The sequence below is a fragment of the Monodon monoceros genome, unplaced genomic scaffold (genome assembly GCF_005190385.1).
Source record: "Monodon monoceros isolate NGI ecotype Baffin Bay Population unplaced genomic scaffold, NGI_Narwhal_1 Super_Scaffold_11, whole genome shotgun sequence".
Taxonomy (NCBI): Eukaryota; Metazoa; Chordata; class Mammalia; order Artiodactyla; family Monodontidae; genus Monodon; species Monodon monoceros.
In genome coordinates this window covers 113,962,451-113,982,921 of record NW_021703767.1, presented here as the reverse complement: position 1 = coordinate 113,982,921, position 20,471 = coordinate 113,962,451, and the positions used below count along the sequence as shown (strand labels likewise).

Below are 20,471 nucleotides of genomic sequence, written 5' to 3'. Positions count from 1 at the left end.
GACTTCCCCAGTGGTGCAGTGGTTAAGAATCCGCCTGCCAATACAGGGGACACTGGTTTGATCCCTGGTCCAGGAAGATCCCACATGCTGCGGAGCAACTAAGCCCGTGCGCCACAACTACTGAAGCCTGCACTCTAGAATCCAACTACTGAGCCCAAGTGCAGCCAAAAATAAACCAACTTGTATCATGAGTATATTGGAATCTCTGATAAACCAATAATTAAAAGATAAACAACACAATTTTTTAAAATTTATTTATTTATTTTTGGCTGCGTTGGGTCTTCCTTGCTGCGCACGGCTTTCTCTAGTTGGGGTGAGCGGGGACCACTCTTCGTTTTGTTGCATGGGCTTCTCATTGGGGTGGCTTCTCTTGTTGCAGAGCACGGGCTCTAGGCACGCGGGCTTAGTTGCTCCACGGCCTATGGAATCTTCCTGGACCAGGGCTCGAACCGGTGTCCCCTGCATTGGCAGGCGGATTCTTAGCCACTGCACCACCAGGAAAGCACCACAATTTTTTAAACGGACAAAAAACTTGAGTTGACACTTCACAAAAGAAAATGTACAAATGGCCAATAAGCACACAAAAAACATTCAGTATTATTAGTTATTAAGGAAATGCAAATTAAAACCACGAAATGTCATTTCAAACCCCCTAGAATAACTAAAAATCAAAAGTACTAATAACACCACATTTTGGTGGATCTGTGAAGCAGCCAGAATACTTGTATATTGTTAGTGGAAGTGTAAAACAGTAATACCACTTTGGAGGACTGTTAGGTAGTTTCTTATTATGTTAAATGTACATTTACTCTATTACCTAACAATTCCACACCTAGGTGCTTGCCCAAAAGAAAGGAGAGCATATGACCAGAAAAAGACCTTTACAGTAATGTTTAAAGCAGCTTTATTCACAATATCACAAAACTGAAGCAACCCAAAGGTACACACATTTGAATAAATTATGGTGTGCCTACACAATGGAATACTACGGAAGACTTGTATGGAGGAAGTACAGATATTGGAGTTATTAGACCTGTACTCTAAAATAACTATGAATAGTATGTCCAAAACATTAGATGACAGATAAAGTATTTAATCAGAGAAGTAGAAACTGTCAAGAAATTAACAAATTAGAAAGCAAATATACAACATAAAGAATAAACAAAAGATTCATTGTAGAAAACTAGTAAAATTGACAAAATCATTACAAGACTGACTATTCACGACAAAAATAAAATAGAGAGGGCAAAAGATACAAATATCAGGAATGAAAAAAGGGATATCACTACATAGAGAAAAAGGAAAACAATGTACTACTAATACATACAACAATGTAAATGAGTCTCAAAAGATTAAGTTGAGCAAAATAACCCAGACATAAAAGTAAACAACTATATGATTCCTTTAATTGGGAAATGTTATGCATGGAGGTAGAAATCAGAATAGCAGGAATTTTTGGTGGCACAGTGGTTATGAATCCGCCTGCCAATACAGGGGACATGGGTTCGAACCCTGGTCCAGGAAGATCCCACATGCTGCAGAGCAACTAAGCCCGTGCACCGCAAGTACTGAGCCTGTTTTCTAGAGACCGTGAGCCACAACTACTGAGCTCACATGCCACAACTACTGAAGACCGCGCGCCTAGAGCCTGTGCTCCACAACAAGAGAAGGCACTGTGATGAGAAGCCTGTGCACCACAACGAAGAGTAGCCCCTGCTCACCACAACGAAGAGTAGCCCCTGCTCACCGCAACTAGAGAAAGGCCGTGCGCAGCAACGAAGACCCAATGCAGCCCAAAATAAATAAATAAAATAAATAAATTTATTTAAAAAAAGAAATCAGAATAGCAGGTGTCTATATGGATTAAGATAGACTTAGATAGGAGCCTGAAGGAACTTTCTGGGGTAATAGAAGTGTTCACATCTTGATTGCTGTTAGTTACACAGATATATATATTAGTTAAAGCCATTGATTTAAGATCTTTGCAATTTACTGTATGAAAACTCTACCTCAATTTTTTAAAATAAATTTATTTATTTTTAAATTTATTTTTATTTTTGGCTGCATTGTGTCTTTGTTGCTGTGCATAGTCTTTCTGTAGTTGTGGCATGCAGGCTTCTTGTTGCGGTGGCTTCTCTTGTTGTGGGAGCACAGGCTCTAGGCACACAGGCTTCAGTAGTTGCAGCACATGGGCTCAGTAGTTGTGGCTCATGGGCTCTAGAGCACAGGCTCAGCGGCCATGGCGCACGGGCTTAGTTGCTCCGCAGCATGTGGGATCTTCCCAGACCAGGGCTCGAACCCGTGACCCCTGCATTGGCAGGTGGATTCTTAGCCACTGTGCCACCAGGGAAACCCTCTACCTCAATTTTTAAAAATTAATAGTAAGCAGTGTTTTAGCAGAAATTCAAAAGATGTCTGAGACCAGTATTAGACTTAGATGGTATTTATAACTCTCATAGGGACTTGCCCTATATAGAATTTTTTAAGTTAATTTTTTACTATGTACTACATTCATATGGTTTAAGAAACAAAAAGTATTTTTAAAAATCCCAGGAAAGCAAAAATAAGAGAAAGTAAACATTCTTGCTCATGTCCTTGTTTCCCACCTTCCCAGTTGCCCTACCCTGTTGGCAACTACTATTCTTAGTTTCTTATGAATTCTTCCTCAGACTCTTTATGCAAAAACAAATGCCCTAAATTTTCACTTTGTGTGATGGAGTCCAAGGAAACATGGTGTTAAACATTAAATAACCTGTTGATAGTCATGTAGCATCAGAACTATTATTAGAAATTCCAACATTAGAACTGTTATTAGAAATGTTAGCATTAGAACTAGAAGTTCTATTTGACCAGGTCTTCACCCAAACTGGGATTGTCATGACTTTTCAAAGCAAAATTTCTGTAGGATTTTCACACGCTGTCAGGCCTCCTTGGGTAGTCAGGTTAGAAATGCTCTTTTTCGCTAGGACTCTTGCTATTCCTAACTGCTGAAGCCATCGTTTCTCTTTAAAGGCACTGTAAGAAAACAGAACATAATTTATAAGGAGGTCCATTCTTGTCCCCATTTATAGCTAAAATGATGGAAATCTTTAGGTTGATTTTGTAGCTGTGGCTAATTTATCTTGTCATATGAGGAGGTAAAATAGGAAAGAGGAATCTTTCTAAATCCAGTTCCTTGTGAAGCAGTGGGAATGATATTTTCCCAAGGCAATACCGGAAGCTTAGCACCCACAGCTAGAAATAGAAAGCCACTCAATGTCATAGAATTCTCTGGGTTGAAACTTTTTTTTTTTGGCTGTGCTGCACAGCTTGTGAGAGCTTAGTTCCCCGACCAGGGATTGAACCCTGGCCACAGTAGTGAAAGCCCAGAATCCTAACCACTAGGCCATCAGGAAACTCCCAAACCTTTTTCTAACTATTCCCCAGGCATCCCTATACATACTGACCTATTCTCCCTCTCCTTCTTTCCCACCACAAATACATTTTTTCATTGGTAAGATATTAGGTATTTTGATAGCCTTTAACTGAAATGCAATGCAACAACGTTTTGTGATAGTTATTCTCTGGCTGTATGCTAACAAAAACATAAATTTGAATATGATTGCTCCTACTTTGTAGGATGCGAATGTGATTTACTACAGAGGGGTTTTACGTTTCCTTGAATGTTGGGGTCCTCTGAGATCTTATCCTTTGTCCTCCTCTCTCTCTGCACCCTCACCGGGAGGCTTTATTTACTAATTGCTTCAACTCCCATATTCATGACTCCCAAATCACAACCTTTCCAAAAAGATGCATATCTCCAATTATCAAATAAAATCATTTGATAATTGGACATCCCACACACTACCAATTTACATATCTTTTATCTTCTTCCTAAACTTGTCCCTTTCAGTATCCTTGTTCTAACACAGTGATGTTACTCTTCTCACCATCTCCAAAGCCAGAAACAAAACTCATTCCTCCTCTGTCCACCACTAAGCCCAATTAGCGATGACATTTTGTAGATTATTCCTCAGAAATATCTGTCATATTTGGCCTTTCCCCTCTTCCCTAATTACTGCTGTTCCAGTCCAGGTCTTTATTGCCTCTTGTTTCTCTTATTGCAGAGTCTCCTAACCCTATTGTAGTCCTTCCACACCCTTAGTATTACTTATTTCCAGTGACTCTTCTACACATCTCCACCATATTTGTCTTCAAAAATAAACAAAAACTGATTATGTGATTTGTTTGATAAAAAAGAACTTCTGTGATCTTCCTACCTACTTCCTCCCCCATGGAAAAATATAAGAAGCAAACTGTCCATTTGGACCCACAAAATGCCTCTCAATGTAGGTGTAATTTACCTTGCCAGTCTCATCTCCAGCCACTTCCACCCTATCCCCTAAAATGCCTTTTGCAAATCCACTTACTTTCCTGAAAACTAAATTTCTTTCTTACCCTTTCACAAAACAGTGTCTTAGACCATGTAGCCACCTTTACCTGGCTCCTTTTTCTGACCACCACCCCTTTCGTGTGGAAAGTCTCATAGATTTAAAGGGCTTTCACTCAATCTATTAGGAGCAACCTTGCGTAAAAGTACCTTAGTGTTTCAAACATTTGAACTAGATCCAAGTCTGGCTGATTCACCTTTAATCTTCTGGATTAACTCCTTGCTTTACCTCAATGACTGTGTCTCCTTGGGCCCTCTAAATGGGGTTAACTCATCAACGCTGTCCATATATTCAAGTCCTATGCCATAAGGAAATCACTCAGACACCTTTAGCCTTTCTCCGTATCCCACCTGAACTGATTTAAAGTCCTCTGTCTCCCTTTCTGTTGCATATCTAGCTCCTCCCTAAGCTTAGTGCTTGTCTTGATTCTCTTCCTGGCATTTGAACTCTGGCTTTTCTGTGTTTATTCAAAAACTGTTTATTGAGCACTTACTATATGTTGTTAAAAAACAAAATTCAACTGAGTAAATTTCAAGATATAATTTGCTTTATTCAACTATTCGTGAGTCAGGCAGCATCCCATGCAGAAAGGAGCTCCGAAGAGCTGAATAATTTGGGAGACTTTTATAGGTAGAAGGGGTCAGGGACAAGGAAAGAGCCATTACCTCATCTTTTTTTGGGGGATGGCAGGGTTTTATCAGATAGATTACCTTACTACTGCTGACCAGGAAATTCCAGATTGGCTATTTTAAGACTAGGAGAGAGGTTGACATTGCAATTAGGTTAGATATTAAGTCTTGGTTTGCTGATGTGGGGCTTAGCACAAGGGACTCCATTTTGGGCCTATTGTCTCTTTTTTTTAACAATACCAAGCACTGTTCTATGTGCTGAAGAAACAAAGAGTGAACAAAACACACAAGGTCCCTGCCTTCATGGAACTTAGATTCTAGTGGGGAGGCACATACACAAATAGAAGGCTAATATAATACTGTAATGGCTCTGTGAATAAAAACAAGACAGGGTTGGCAGGAGGGGATACAGGTCGGTACCTCCCAGGTCAGTTTTTTCTCTAACAGCCTCTGCCTCTTTGCCAGCCCAGACCCCACTGAGTGTGTGAAAGTGGCCTAACTTAGGCATTTTGTCCTTGAGTCATCATTTTCTGGGTTCCTGGAACCTACCCAGGAAAGCCAAATTTGGTTACATCAGTCTGGCATGCAAAGACAACAAGCATATTCATCAACAGGGTTGCCTTGCTACAGCATCATTTTGCTTCCATCAACTGGGCTCTCGCTTGGACTCTGTGAACACTAGGCCCTGCTGCAAATATGTCTGTAAGCTCCTGGGAAGACCTGGGGTTTCCTATAGCTGCCCATATCTCTCTAAAGAGCACTATGGACATTGCTGCTTCAGCAGTGGCTGGGAGTCTCTGTGAGCCCAGAACCTCACCCCTGCTTTGATTATCTCCAAAGACAAGAGTCCTTCCATCCACCCTGCCCCTCATTCCTTATCATATGCAATCTACCGCCACATCCTATCAATTTCTTTCTTATATTTGTCTCCAACCCATTTACTTCTCTCCATGACTCCTGTAGTGCAGTCTCCCACCATCTCTGCCCTGGACTCCTATCTGGACTTCCAGAATCCATTCTTGTTCTCCTACACTGAAGCCAAAGTGGTCTTAAAAAATCCAAAGCTGATCAGGTCAAACCATTCAATGCTCTCTCCTTGTTTTTAGGGTAAAATAGCCCAGGTCTTCTTATGGAGCCCTGCCTACCTCTCCATGTTTGTCTTGTACCTCTCTTCTCTCCCTTTGCTCTAGCATATCTTCCCATTTCATAACTTCCCCATAAGCTCCAGCCACAAGGCCTTTGCACAAGCTCTTTCCTCTACCTGGAGCACTGCATTCTTCCTTCCCATCCTTCAGATCTCAGCTCAGACATTTTCTTAGGGAGGTCAAGGTCTATGTCAGACTTCCATAGAACCTCTCTCTCCAAGTTCCTCTCCTTCATAGCACTTTCCCCAGTTAGCCTGGGTGATAATGCCCATCACACCAACTAAACGGTTTGCCTCACAAAGAGCAGGACTGTATCTGTATCTGCTCTTGACTGTATAGGGTGACCAACTGTCCTGATTTGCCCAAGCCTCAGGGATTTCTCAGGAAACAGAACTTTCAGTGCTAAAACTAGGAAAGTTACCACCATACCTCCAGCTCAATAGATGTTGGTTGAATGAATAACCATTAGTAACCACTAACTGGGCCATCAGCCCAACCACCTAACTGAATCTCAGTGTTTCTTTTCTGCATAGAAGTCCCAGCTTAGGTAGGAAAGAATGGTATAACTATATCCACCTCTCCCTGACCTCTATGCATTCATTAAACACCTATTTATTGAGCCCTTACTGTATGCCAGGCGCTGTGCTAAAGATATAAAGGTGAACAGAGGAAACAAGGTTCTTGCCCACCTGAATGGGTCACGGATTCAGGGTCTTCAACTGGAGGGCAAGGCCTGGGCATGCAGCATTGGACAAGCTAGGCTGGGAGGCTGAACCCTCAGGTTTCAGTCAACTCTGTGACTCGTGTAAGCTGAAGGTCCAGCTCATGTCTCCCTTTGCTGTTCTTGTGGGCTCTCTCCTCAAAGCAGAACTGAGGAGATGATGTGATGCAACTGGCCTCCTAAACCCAGTGCTCAGGAATGCACAAGAACGGTGCCCTGCTCAATGCCTGTGCTTTCCTAGGGCTCACGTGCTCATCTATGCAAAATGGCAGGCTTGCCAGTAAAGGGAGGTCAGCAGAGCCTTAGCCCCTGCTTCCACTGTACCCCAGTACCTTAGGAAGGGGGTGGGGTTGGGGGAGAGACAGGGAGAGGGAGAGGGTAGTTTATATCCCGGAGGAATCAAAGAGAGAAAATACCTGCTCCATACCCATTGCAAGGTAAACTTGGAAAGTGCAGGGCAGGCCTTTTTCTACAAGGGCCAGCAACTGAATTGTACCAAACTGTTCTTGGGGGCAGGGGTACTACTGACAGTTCCTTCTCAGGGAAGGGTGATTTATAACACAGTAGCATACAAGCTGACCCTTAGAGACTTTGTCAGGTCCTCTTCTTCACTCCTTCACTACAACTCCCTCTGAGCCTTGGCCCCTCCTAGCTGTAGATATGTAATTCACTCAAAAGTAGCCTCTCATACTGTATAGATGGGTACGATTTGCTACAACCTTTCAGGAAGTTAACTTAGTATGTATATGTCCTTTGAATAAGCAATTTCACTTCAGTGAAAGTGTCCTATAGAAATACTTCCATAAATGATTAAGTATTACACATAAAAGGATATATTGCACCACTGTTATCATGGTGAAAAATGGAAACAACTTGAATGTAAATCAAGAGAGGACTGGTTAAATAACTTATTATACATGGACGCAGTGGAATACTAGGCAGCTGTTAAAAAGGACAAGGTAGTTCCTTCTCCCTAGCGTAGAAAGATTTGATGGTTATGTCTAAGAGATATATATTTGGGAACATAAATGCAGTAAAATCCCTTTTAGGATGAAAAGGGCATGCACACATACATATCTCACATACATATATTGAGATACATGGAAAAGTTCTAGGAGGCTACACATAGTAATAATGATGCCTTCTGGGGAGACGGATGGGATTCATGAGAGGGGAGAGGAGTGGGGCTGGAGGATGGATGGAGACTTTCATGGTTACTTTATACATTCCCATGTTGTTTGGATGCTTCCCAGAAAGCACATATTACTGTATTTTCTAATTAAAATTCTTTTGAAAAATATATTTATTTGGTTGCATGGGGTCTTAGTTGTGGCAGGTGGGCTCCTTAGTTGTGGCAGGTGGGCTCCTTACTTGTGGCTCACCTGCTCCTTAGTTGTGGCTCACAGGCTCCTTAGTTGTGGCATGTGAACTCTTAGTTGTGGTTTGCATGTGGGATCTAGATCCCTAACTAGGGATCGAACCTGGGCACCCTGCATTGGGAGTGTGGAGTCTCATCCACTACGCCACCAGGGAAGTCCCTTAAAATTCTTTTTTTAAGGGAAAATATTACATTGCCCAGCTTTCTGCTCTGCACCAACACTGCCTTCAGGCCAAACAGACTTCTTCTCCACCTCCTCATTTGTTTTCATCTCCCCTCAGACTCTCCTTTGCTCCTACAATCCCCAACAAATAGAGCGCTTATCAAAAGGAGTTTGGGGAGGAGTTACTCCTGTATCAAGAGTGAGACTTAGGGGCATGACCAGGCCAAGCAGGTTTATTCCCTGTATTCACCGTCCAAGGCTGAGGCAAACACCCTCATCAACCACAGTGGTTTAAACTTGTGGCAAGATTCCCCTGCCCCATCCTTGGTACTTTTCATCAAAGCGAAACAAAACAAAACAACACAGAGAGCTCTGCTTTTATCAGGAGCATGGGAGCCCATCAGAGTCACCACTGGGGACTGTCACCTATTCTCAGTGCACTCAGGACACTGAAGCTTCTGGACCAATCCTCCATATCTGAATCTCTACTAAGCTGGACTTCCAAGTTGCATCAACCTCACTGGAATCAGACAATAAGCAGTAAGGAAGACAAGTTTTCTAGACACACCTTGTAAATATTCTTTGATCTGTATAAAGCTGACACCATCTTCTGGGGAATGAGACTCAATCTGGCCTGAGTTACTATCATCTCCACACCAGCCACATGCACCAACCCAGCACTGGATCTGAGCTAACTGTAGCAATACTCTCTTTGAGTCAACCCTCACAGGTATATTTTCGTGAATCTAAAGGTGGAGTTCCAGCAAGTGCTCTCACATGACACCAGATGAAATGTCTGGGGTCCTGGTTTGGGAGGCCACCCTTCCCACACAATCAGCAGCATCAGATGGATCCACCCTGACCCAATTCCCCCAGGTTAGCACCAGGAAGGATTAGTTAGGTTCTTCCCCATCTCCTGGCTATGATACTACCTTGATGATGGTGGGCCCAGCCTTCAAGATAGCGCATGTCCGCTCCTTACGTTTTGGCACAAGAGCTGTACTGGTCCTTTAGTGGTAAGTGCTCAGACCACCTAGCTGCTTGGCTTGACTGGTGACTTCAGGTGGACATGGGTGCTTTCATGACTCCTTTGAGGGGACAATGAGCCAGGTCAGAAAGAGCCCTGCAGGCGCATGAGGCGTGCAGGTCCCCCCATCCCTCCACAGCCCACCAGCAGAGGGATATGGGACAGATCCTGGGATAGATGCAGTGGAAAGGGGAGAAAACAGATGGGAAGGCAGTAGAGAATACAAACAGAGGGAAGAGAAAAGCACTGGGAAAAGAGAAACAATATAATTGGAAAGATTTGCTAGGAGTAACTTTGCCAGAGGAAGTGAACAATCAGACTGACCACCCCTCCTCCTATGAGCAAACCCTTGCCCGCTACAGTGGAAGCATGGAGTCCTAACCACTGGACCGCCAGAGAATTTTCTGCACTAACCTTTTCGTTGAATGAAATGTTTTCCCCACCAAGTCCTTTCTCAACCTTGAAATTGCTTCCCCTTGATAACTCCAATACTTATGAAGTGTACTTGCAAAAACAGCACACTAGTGTAACCTCTTGGGAAAACTGTGTGGAAGTGTTTACTAAAGCTAACCCTATGACCTAACAATTCCATTCCTAGTTATAGAGTCAAGTGAAATGAATGCAAATGTCCACCAAACTTATATACAAGAATAATCATAGAGTGTTCTTCAAAATAGCCCCAAATTAGTTACAACTCAAATGCCCCTCAATAGGAGATTGGATAGAGATGTGGGATACTACATAAAAATGGAATGCTATACAGAAATAAGAAGAATCAATACATGCAAAAACATGAATGAATCTCATAGACAATTTGTTGCACAAAAAAGCCAGACATGAAAGATACATAACATATGGTGCCCTTTATATGAAAGTCAAGAAGGGGCAAAACTAATCTCATTGATAGAGATCAGAATAATGGTTATATCTGGGAGGGGTCATTGACTGACAAGGAGCATGAAGGAACTTTTTTGGGGTGCTAGAAATATTTTGCAATTGATCTGAGTGGTTGTTACATGCATGTATGCAAATATAAAAATTCAGGGACTTCCCTGGTGGCACAGTGGTTAAGACTCCGTGCTCCCGATGCAGGTGGCCCAGGTTCGATCCCAGGTCCGGGAACTAGATCTCACACACGTGCTGCAACTAAGAGTTCGTGTGTCACAACTAAGGAGCCCATGTGCCCAACTACGGAGCTGGCAAGCCACGACTAAGGAGTCTGCGAGCCACAACTACAGAGTCAGCCTGCGCAACTAAGACCTGACGCAACCAAATAAATAAATAATAAATTAATTAAAAAAATAAAATTAAAAAAGCCATACATGTGAGATTAGTGCTGTTTATGCATTTAACTCTATATATCACAACTCAGTTCCTCCCCAAGAAAGCACCACACACAATAGACACTGGCAGCCTTTCACCCAAAACCACATACATGGCCACCTTAACCACAGATACATTGGCACATTTCCATTGTGCCTAGCACTGCACTGGGCCATAATAAGCATTTTTTTGGATGTTTAAAAAATAAAATCATTTTTAATGTGCATCTTTTGATAAAACTGATCAGTATTTCCTTACGTTTACAGGCTGATTTTAAGATGGATTATATAATTTTTTCAATTAATAATTTTCTGGTCTTTTTCTATAATTTTAGATTATCTTTTTATACATTCTAGTCAGAGATATCTCATAAATTACAAAGATTGAAGCTGTTAAGCAGTTTCTTCATCTTTTCTCAACCTTATCATGCTGTATGCTGAAGTTTGCATTTTATAGCTCACCACTATGGCAATTATTCTCACCACTAGGTGGCAACAACCTAGCTGAAATAAAGTAGATCTGAAATAAAGACCAATACAGAAAGGCAACTAAAACAAACTAGCTTTATTTTTTCTTTCCTTCTCATTATATCGAGTAAGGGGAAAAATCGTTATAAATCTATATTTTCACTGTAATACTGGCACCCAATAATACCTCATAAGTATTTATCTTGAGATCTAATCAGAGTAGTGTTTTCAGTGAAATCTGATGACCAATATATAAAATTTTATTTTATGAAATGAATGTGCCCAAAAAATCCACTTCCAACACACTTGTTTATATCTTTAAATGTGATAATGGATTACTTTTTAAACTTACCTTAAATATTAATATCAATTCTATCACCCTATCCAATATAGCTCTCCCCCGGCCTGTATTTCTTGTCTATAAGTCAACTGAAGTTTTTTTGATTCAGTTTGTCATTAAATTGTTCTTTTCTTTCCTTCCACTTTCATTACCATCCAGGCTTCCATGACACTTTTGATGTCTCCCAGATTTCAAGTTTCCCCCTTATCCCTTTAATTATAATTAACAATTTCTTTTACTTTTTTTTTAAAAAAAACAAGTGACCTTGTTAATTGATACAACTCCTTTCTTCCTGAAAACTTGACAAGTAGAATACTACATGGATTGGCCAATAAAATCAGTTCATTTTGTCCTAGAACAAGGCTAGGTCCTTGAAGCTGGGCACTGATGCACGGGAAAAACCTGTGCTATACTACATGGCATGCTAGTGTGACGGCTTCATAGACCATTCCTCCCCTAGACCTGCCCTAGTAAAGGTTTATCCTTGTTTGTTTGAAGAGAAAACCTTACCTGTCCACAGCTAAGTAGTAGATGGCATTCTCCCTTGGAGTCCTTCCACTGTGCTCTGAGAAAGATGCAAAGGAGGATCTGAGTAAAAAGTTGGCACTGGGTGTTGCATAGTAAAAAGATGGGTGTGAATAGCTCACTCTTGAAACTGGAGGGAGGGGGACTTGGGGGAGATATGTATTTTTTATGAGCTTTTCTTTTTTCCTAGCTGTGGCAGTAATTGTTTTCCGATTTTGTTGTTTTTGTAATTCAAAGAACGTATTTGCATCTACCAGCGGAGGAAATTTGAGTGTTTGTTCTCTTGTGTCCTGCTGTGAAATTGCCACAGGATTGACACGTTTCCTGCTTACAGTTTGCTCCCTGAGAGGCGGTAGTTTGCCCACAGTGCCTTGTGAGTCCTTGTTCTCAGCCTTATGCCAGCTCTTGGAGGTCATTTTGGGTTTGGTGAAACCATCCACCATCACAACGTCTCCAACTTTTGCTCCAAAGACGCTTGCTCCGCAAAGCTGGCCTTTATTAAGGTTGTGACTCTGAGCTCTGAGTACCCATTGTTTTATTTTAATATAAATCCTCATGGGGACTGAGATTTTCAGAAAAGAAACAGTGGACCACATTTTACTCAGTAAATATAATACGCAGTCTTTATGCTTGTGTTTGAACGCAATGGTAAGGGGAGTTTGTCCCGCTGCGTTTTTGCATTCCAGGCACAGCACGCTGCAGTTGACAAAAGCCTTCAGAATCAACAGTTGGCCCGCTTCGGCGGTTGCATGAATGGGGCATTTAGAGACATCTGCGTGAAGGGCTTCATGGCACCAAGCTCGGTAGGGGTGCACGCCGACCATCTCGTGGGGCCGCACACCCTGCTTCAGGGCCCATTCAGTGAGCTCAGTGTGCCCGTAAAAGGCAGCGATGTACCGGGCAGCCCTTTTCTGATACCTGAATGAATGAAACAAGTGAGAACGGGGCTGTTTAGTAATTCAGCAAACAGGCAAAGGTAGTTACACTAAATACCCACAAAACATTCTAGTTAAAATATTTATTTCTTCCTTACTTTTACCTTCCTAACTTTTAAAAATATTTTCAGAAAAGGTCTATAGTAATACACAGGTTAAACTGCACAGGTCCTGCTTATACACATTGTCCTATTGTGTACATATAAATAATTCAAACTGGTTTCCTTGGAGCAGTGTTTTCCTTTACGAAAATCTAATGCTCAAGATAAATATCAAGCTTTATATTCACTGGGGAAGCACAGGAAGAAATTCAGTACATTTTAGAAATTTGAATGCTTTGTACGTTTGTTTGCTTTGTCTTTTCTAACACCTCCTCTTATCCCCCTACGGGATTTTCCTCATGCAGTGCTTAGCAGTCTTTTTATTCCATATGTTGGAGGTGGCCTATGCTCTCTTCCAAACCCTCTAGTAGCTTCCGGCTGTAATTGAAATTCTAACTCTTCATCTTGGCCTTCAGGGCACCTGTCACCTGGACCCTGCCCCAGCTCCTGCCTCACTTCCTACCACTCCCCTTCTCTTTCACTGAACTATAGCCACACTGGCCTTCCTGCCATCCCCATCCTTCCAGTTCCCCATCAGGCACAAATTGAATGATGGGTGAAGACTATTCAGAGAAATAAGAATTAGGGAGGTAAAGCTAGACAGGGTTCCATCAGGTTTTGTCCAGGATTTACTTGGGCAAGGCTCTCTGTGACCTCATGGTAGAGATGGAGGCCAGCTAGCTGGTATCGTCCATAATCTGCGTATAACTAACTCTCCCGTCTCTGACTGCATGCTCACCACACCATAATTTTCAGGTGTATGTGGCATCCCGTGTAATTTTCCTGCATAAGAGAGATGGTCTGCCCAGAACATGTGGGTTTCTAGGACCCTCTGACAGATTATAACTAATTAGAGTTATACATTAATATGCTGGCCTTTTGGTTCACATATCAATTTCGTCTGAAATTCACTAGTGCAGATCAACAACTCTGAATTTGATTTGGGGAGAAGAGCCCCTCCTGCATGAACTAACTGGACTTTGCTTTCATCCTCAACACGCATGTTGTGGGAACTAGAGCACTCTTGTTACCAAGACTGGTTGATTCTGCCTCCTAAATGATCTTTTCACAGTCTGTCTTCTTAGCCCCACCTCTGCTGTCATAAGCCTAGCTCAGGCTGCCCTTTGCTTTGGACCATTTTCCTGTCTCCCTGTCGGCCTCTATTCCCCACATTGCAGTCAGAGCCAATATTCTAAAATGCAGATCTCATCATGGCCTTCAATGTCTTCCCAACATTTAAACGATAAAATCCAAATCCTTCACATTCCTACAGGGGCCTGCATGAGCTGGCCTCTTCTTATCTTTCCAGCCCCTGGCCACTAGCTTCCTCTTACTCTATCATCTACCATTTGGAACTTCTTTCAGTTCTTTGAATCCATTCTCTTGCCCCCTGGGTCTTTGTACGTGTGGTTCTATCTGTTTTGAGACATTTTTATTCTTCTCCCTACTGTTTACCTGAGTATCAGCCCTTCAAGTCCCTTTCTCGGGGTGCTTTACCTGATCCCCTACAGTTGTCCATACTATACATTCCCATATCTTCTTGCACAATGCCCATGTCATAACAATTTTCACAGTGAATGGTAACAGCGACACCTAACATTTGTATCCTCCTTACCATGTGCCAGGTGGCCCTCTAAGTTCCTTATAATACTAGCTCATTTAATCTCTAAAGTAGTTCTATGAGATAGGTACTATTATTTTCCCCATTTTACAGAAGAGGAAACGGAGGTACAGGATGACTACTTGCTTAAGTTTACACAACTAAACACTGAGGGGGTGGGGCTTTGAACCTAGGTAGATGAGCACTGGAGTTTGTACTTCCAGACATTTTGCAGTTCTGTTTCTCCAGGAATTGGTTACCTGTTTTCTGTTTCCCCTACTGGACTATAAATTTGCTAAAGGCAGGGACCATATCTTGTTTATTGCTTTCATAGTACATAGTACATACATTGTTGATTGGGTGGAGGAATAAAAGGAGCTTTTCACTCTGATCATATGCATATCGTGTTTATATTCTCTGAGCTCTTAGATTTTATTTAAAGATTAAGTGGAAATAGTTAAGTACATGAGCACTAGAGTTATTAAATTGTGGGGATCTAAAACCCAGTTGTGCCCTTGCTAGCTGTGTGACATTGGGCAGATTTCCTAAGTCAGTTTCCTTAACTGTAAAATAAGATAAAATAGTATTCATCTCATAAAAGTGTTATAAGTATAAAATTAGTTAATAAATATAACACAATGCCACAAAGTACTCTGTAAGTATGCACTATTAAAAGTAACAATGCAACAGCTATTTCTTTGGATTCAGAGCAAAGAAAGAAAAGAGAGAATTATAATTATCCCCAAATATAAATTAATTTTAAATGTTTAAATGTTTTATAAAATTGCAAAAGCTGGTTTTCCAATCTGTCACTTCACAGAGCCCGTAGAGCTCCTGCTGAGCGTGTGTGCTTCTGTAAAGTATGACTGAATCACCACAAGGGGGCACTGTTCTAAATACCACTGAATTAAAACCTAAAGGGTAATGCAGTTTATGCACCTGGGAAGCTGCTGGCTGCAGAGATATGTTAAAATGTCCACCTGCTTCTCTGAGCCTACCCTCCTCCACTGCCCCAGCAGCATGTGTTACACTTCATGTATGGCAAAAGTATGAATGTGTGAATTAGATGGGATTTGAAAAGTTACATGATAGCTTAGGAAGAGGTAGGCAATGTTTTCAGCCAATCAATAAGCAATTAGTGGTTTTTAGAATAATTGAATGTGAGAGTGGCAAGGCACTTATTCTGATATCCTTTAAAAACTGCCGATAAAAGTCTAATATCCAAACCAAACTGAAGTCGTGCGTTTAGATAGTGTTTCCTGATGAAAGTCTACCTGAATTACAATACATCACCAAAGGCTGTCAGCCCTGGTGGCATCCCTGCTATCTTATTCGAGCAAATATCTCAGTAAAAATGTCTCAAGGGAACTCCCTTGGAGCAGCACCCCAGCTAGAGTGAATTGCAGACTCAAGTTCCTATGAAAGTTTAGCAAAAATTACTTTAATTAGTTTAGCATTTGCTTTATCTCATACTTGAGTACTGGTCCTTCATTTGATAAATAGCGTTGGACTTTAAGTTTTTGTCCGAGGAGACAGCCCATCAGAAATTCCTTCCATCCATCCCAGACATCCAAGCGAAGTGTCGTGCCTGTGGATAAAGAGAGGTGGTGATGCTTCCAGCCCATCCCTGGGGTTTGGTGGTCCAAAAACTTCTAATGATAGCTTTCTCCCAACAGACATGAGCTAGGTGCCAAATGAAAAGTAGCCTTTGAATAAGGAGACAGGGATGCTGAGAGAGAGAGAGAGAGAGAGAGAGGCGGGGCAGGGATGCTATCTTGATCTTAGGCCTATATTGACTTGGAAAAGCCTTTTAGCTTCTGTGCACTTGCATTTTCTCATCTGCACAGTGAAAGCATACAATGGCTGAACTACCTTGCAGATTCTGCAGCTATCTTAAAACATTTCTGTGGACATCGATTCCACGCTGATCTACACATCACCAGGTAAACAAAAGCTGTTATGTTGGAAGAGAAACTCAAGAAACTGTGGCAGGACATACGCATTTCTCAGGCCTTTAGCTTTCAAGTGGGCTGTGGGTGAAGTTGAATGATCCTTTCATTCCATTCTTCACAAAACAGGAGCCATTCTTTGTTATGAACATAAAAGGGATATATTCATTGCTGCTGGAGGATTTCTCACTTGCTCCTCAAAAGCCTACCCTCTCCTGGTTTTGTGACTACATTCCCTTCGTCCTTCAGGCTGCTGTTTCCCAGGAATCTTTCCTCAGGCTTCTGCTCTTCTAACTCTACACATTCCCTCAGGATAAAACCCAGTCTCCTCCCCATGTGGCCCACCCTGACCTCTGTCCCTCCAGCCTGCCTCACTCACTCTGTTCTGGCCACTCTGGCCTTTCACCTGTCCTTCAGACACACCAAGGCCACGCCCATCTGAACATAATTTCTTTTGCTTCAGAGGGTCTTTATCCAGAGTTCACAGGGCAGTGTTCTTCTTACTCGGCTTTCCCTTCAAGCATCGTGTCCTCACAGAGGACCTTCCTGGCCACCAGGGGTAAAGCAATCTCTGCCACCACCCCCTCCTCCCCTCCAATACTCTTTATGCCGTGACCTTATTTTAATTTCTTCACAGCCCCTATCATCAGTACTTGAAATCATTTTAGTTGGTTGGAGACTGTTGTTCACGACCCACTACAAACGACGCTCCTTCAGGACTTGCCACACTGCCTGCCGTTTGCCGAGTGCTCACTACATACTTGTTGGCTGACTGACAGGCAGCCTCATTGCAGCTGATGGCTTCATTGATCACCCATGGGCCAGTCACTCCTGAGTCCAAATTCCAGCCAGGCCTCTGCTCCAGCTCTGGATTCCCCAGCTGGGGATACCACAATCTAAGGGATCACGCTAGGGCCCCACTGTTCTGAAGGACAACCTGTCGCCTTTCATCCCCAACCTGCTTTTCCTCCTGTATTCTGTGCCTCAATTTGTGTCACTGCTATCTTCCTTGCTACCTGAGTTAGAAATCTGGGCGTTGTTCTTCATCCCTTCCTTTCTCTCATGCCCCCAACATCTGTACAATCGCTAAGGCCTGACAAGTTTATTTCCCAAATGTTGAAGAACTCTGCTTCTTCACCTCCATCTTAACCAGCGCCGCCCTATTTCAGGCCTAGATAATCTCTCACCTAAAGCTACCTCGAGAAGCTCCCCACAGCCTCCCCCTGTCTTTATTCACGTCTCTGTTCAGATGCCATCTCCTCTTCTGGCCAGCCATCTGCAATAGCCTTTCCCCACCTCATCACATCCCTCTCTATTCCCTTATCCTGCTTTGTTTGACTTCATATTCCTTAATTTTATTTAAAATTCGATATTTTTCTGTTTATGGGATGATGCTTGCCTTACCCACTGAAATGCAAGCTTCAAGAGGGTGGGGACCTTGCTACCTCACTCACAGCTCTATGCTTGCTTTCCCCAATGGTGCCTGGCTCACAGTAGGTGCTCAGTAAATACTTGTTAAATGAAGTTCTAAGCCACTCCTCAAACCTGTTCTGGCCATGTGCTGCCCTCCTAACCCTTAGTAGCCCAGCAGGCTGGCCTGGACTTCTGTGTGTACCCCAGGCTGTTTCTGGATTTGGGGCATCTTCTTTTACTGTCCCTTCTGTCTGAATTCTTCTGACTCCCCCATCCTCCTACCAATAGTTTATGATGCAATCCTGGCATCACCTCCTCTAGGAAGCCCTCCTTGACAACACCATCCTCTCACCTCCCCAGATAGGGTAAATGACTGCTCAACTGGTTGAAATTTGAAAAGTATACTTTGAAAGTCTTTATTATTGAACATACATTTCTGCTTTGGGATTGCCAGTTGACAAACACTAAAAGAACTCTTTGAGCCCAAGCATTATGTCTCATTCAGTCTATGGGCTCTGTTTTAGTTATGCTCTTGGATTGCAAGGAGACCCTCAAGAAAATGGGGCTTATTATACTGAGACAATGACCACGTCTAGCATGCATTAGGTACCAAGACAGCTCTCAAGATAGACCACTGCCCATCTCTCCCATGGGCCCCAGGTTCTCTCACTCTCTCTCATGCCCTTTAGGTCTCTTTGTGTGTCTTCTCCCTTTCTCTACTGACAGGCTGCCCTGCTTACTTACAGCTTCTGTCCTATGACAACTTTGGCATGCATGCAACATGTGTTTGCCATGACCCAACCTTATTTCTTGACACTCTTCATTTTCCAACCCTACTGATAACCAATTTTGTCTCTCTACATTTCCCAATTTGAATTCACAAGACTAATAATTAATAATAATAACAGTAATATATTGAATATGAATAGCTAATATTCATTGAGTGCTTACTATATGCTCTAGATTATTCTACGTACATGAACAATTTAATAATTTAAAATTCACAACAACTAAGTGATGGGTTATATTATTTTCTCCATTTGACATCTGAGGAAACTGAGGCACTGTAAGACGAAGTAACTTCCCCAGCTTCTACATAACCAGTAAATAGTGGAACCAGGAGTTGGACCTGGACAATCTGGCTGCCGGGCCCATGTGCCTGTCCTCTGTGTTATACTTATCTCCAAGCAAGACTCTAATTGTCTCAGCTAGGAGAGATGATGTCACTGGACAGCTTATGGATTGGCTGCCTTTGAATCAATATGGCGGCCCCAGAGGTTGCATGCCAAAGCGGTGATGGGACAGTGTGTGACTTGGCTTATCCACACATATCCTCAGGCTCAGACAGGTTCATCATAAATACCTGCAGGTGAGAAGGAAGGAAGGATAACATAACAGCAGTAATCTTAGAGTCACAGAATGCTGAAGATAAAAAGATCCTAAAAGACCAGTCCACTCCATTGTCTCGTTTTATAGACTAGGAAGCTGAGGCCCGTGGGGAATTGCCTGAAGCTACTCAGCAAGCTGGGAGTAGAATTTGGCTTGGAATTTTTGTCTCTAGAATTCTCTCTATTGCTTCAGAAGCCTTCTCTTTTCCGCTGCCTTTCTCTTGCTTTCCTTTCTGCTTCCCAGCTCTTGCCCTTCTTTTTTTTTTTTTTTTTAATTTATTTATTTATATTTTTGGATGCATTGAGCCTTCGTTGCTGCACGCGGGCTTTCTCTAGTTTCGGCGAGCAGGGGCTACTCTTCGATGCAGTGCGCGAGCTTCTCATTGCAGTGGCTTCTCTTGTTGCGGAGCACGGGCTCTAGGTGCCCGGGCTTCAGTAGTTGTGGCGTGCGGGCCCAGTTGCTCCGTGGCATGTGGGATCTTCCCAGACAAGGGCTCGAACCTGTGTCCCCTGCATCGGCAGGCAGATTCTTAACCACTGCGCCACCAGGGAAGCCCTCTTGCCCTTCTTGCATCCACTTCACAGGCAGACACACATCCAAGTATATGTTCTTTCTGCTGATCCCTCCCTTTTTGGATGTCCTACGTTACAACCTGTAATCTTGAAATGGAGCTCTTCTTCCCTTACTCTTGACTCTGGTTTGGGATTTCTTGACCTTGGCCTCACTGTCCTTTGTGGGTTGATTCCTAGTTGCTGTGCATGTTTACCCACAGAGCCTGATCTGCATTAATGCCATCAAGGCCCTAACCTACCTTAACTCTCACAAGTCTGGCCTCAGCTAGGAGAAGTCACTCTTTTTGCTGGAGAATTACGGAGTTATTCCGTAGAGACCAAGTAGCAGTTCTGCAAATACACTCTAGAAATGCCTAGATAAACA

The 20,471-nt window shown here is 42.6% G+C and overlaps 1 protein-coding gene across 2 annotated transcripts in view; it reads right to left on the bottom strand.

Moving 5' to 3' along the window:
• Positions 1 to 2,840: 2,840 nt before the first annotated feature.
• Positions 2,841 to 20,471, bottom strand: part of ANKUB1 (ankyrin repeat and ubiquitin domain containing 1) — a 41,517-nt gene continuing 23,886 nt past the window's right edge. For both annotated transcript variants that reach the window (XM_029215332.1, XM_029215333.1), the window contains exons 4-6: positions 16,258 to 16,372; positions 12,134 to 13,066; positions 2,841 to 3,015 (exon numbers count right to left, since the gene is read on the bottom strand). In XM_029215332.1, coding sequence (XP_029071165.1) covers positions 2,886 to 3,015; positions 12,134 to 13,066; positions 16,258 to 16,372 — 1,178 coding nt within the window. In that variant the 3' untranslated portion in view covers positions 2,841 to 2,885. The remainder of the gene's footprint in view (positions 3,016 to 12,133; positions 13,067 to 16,257; positions 16,373 to 20,471) is intronic.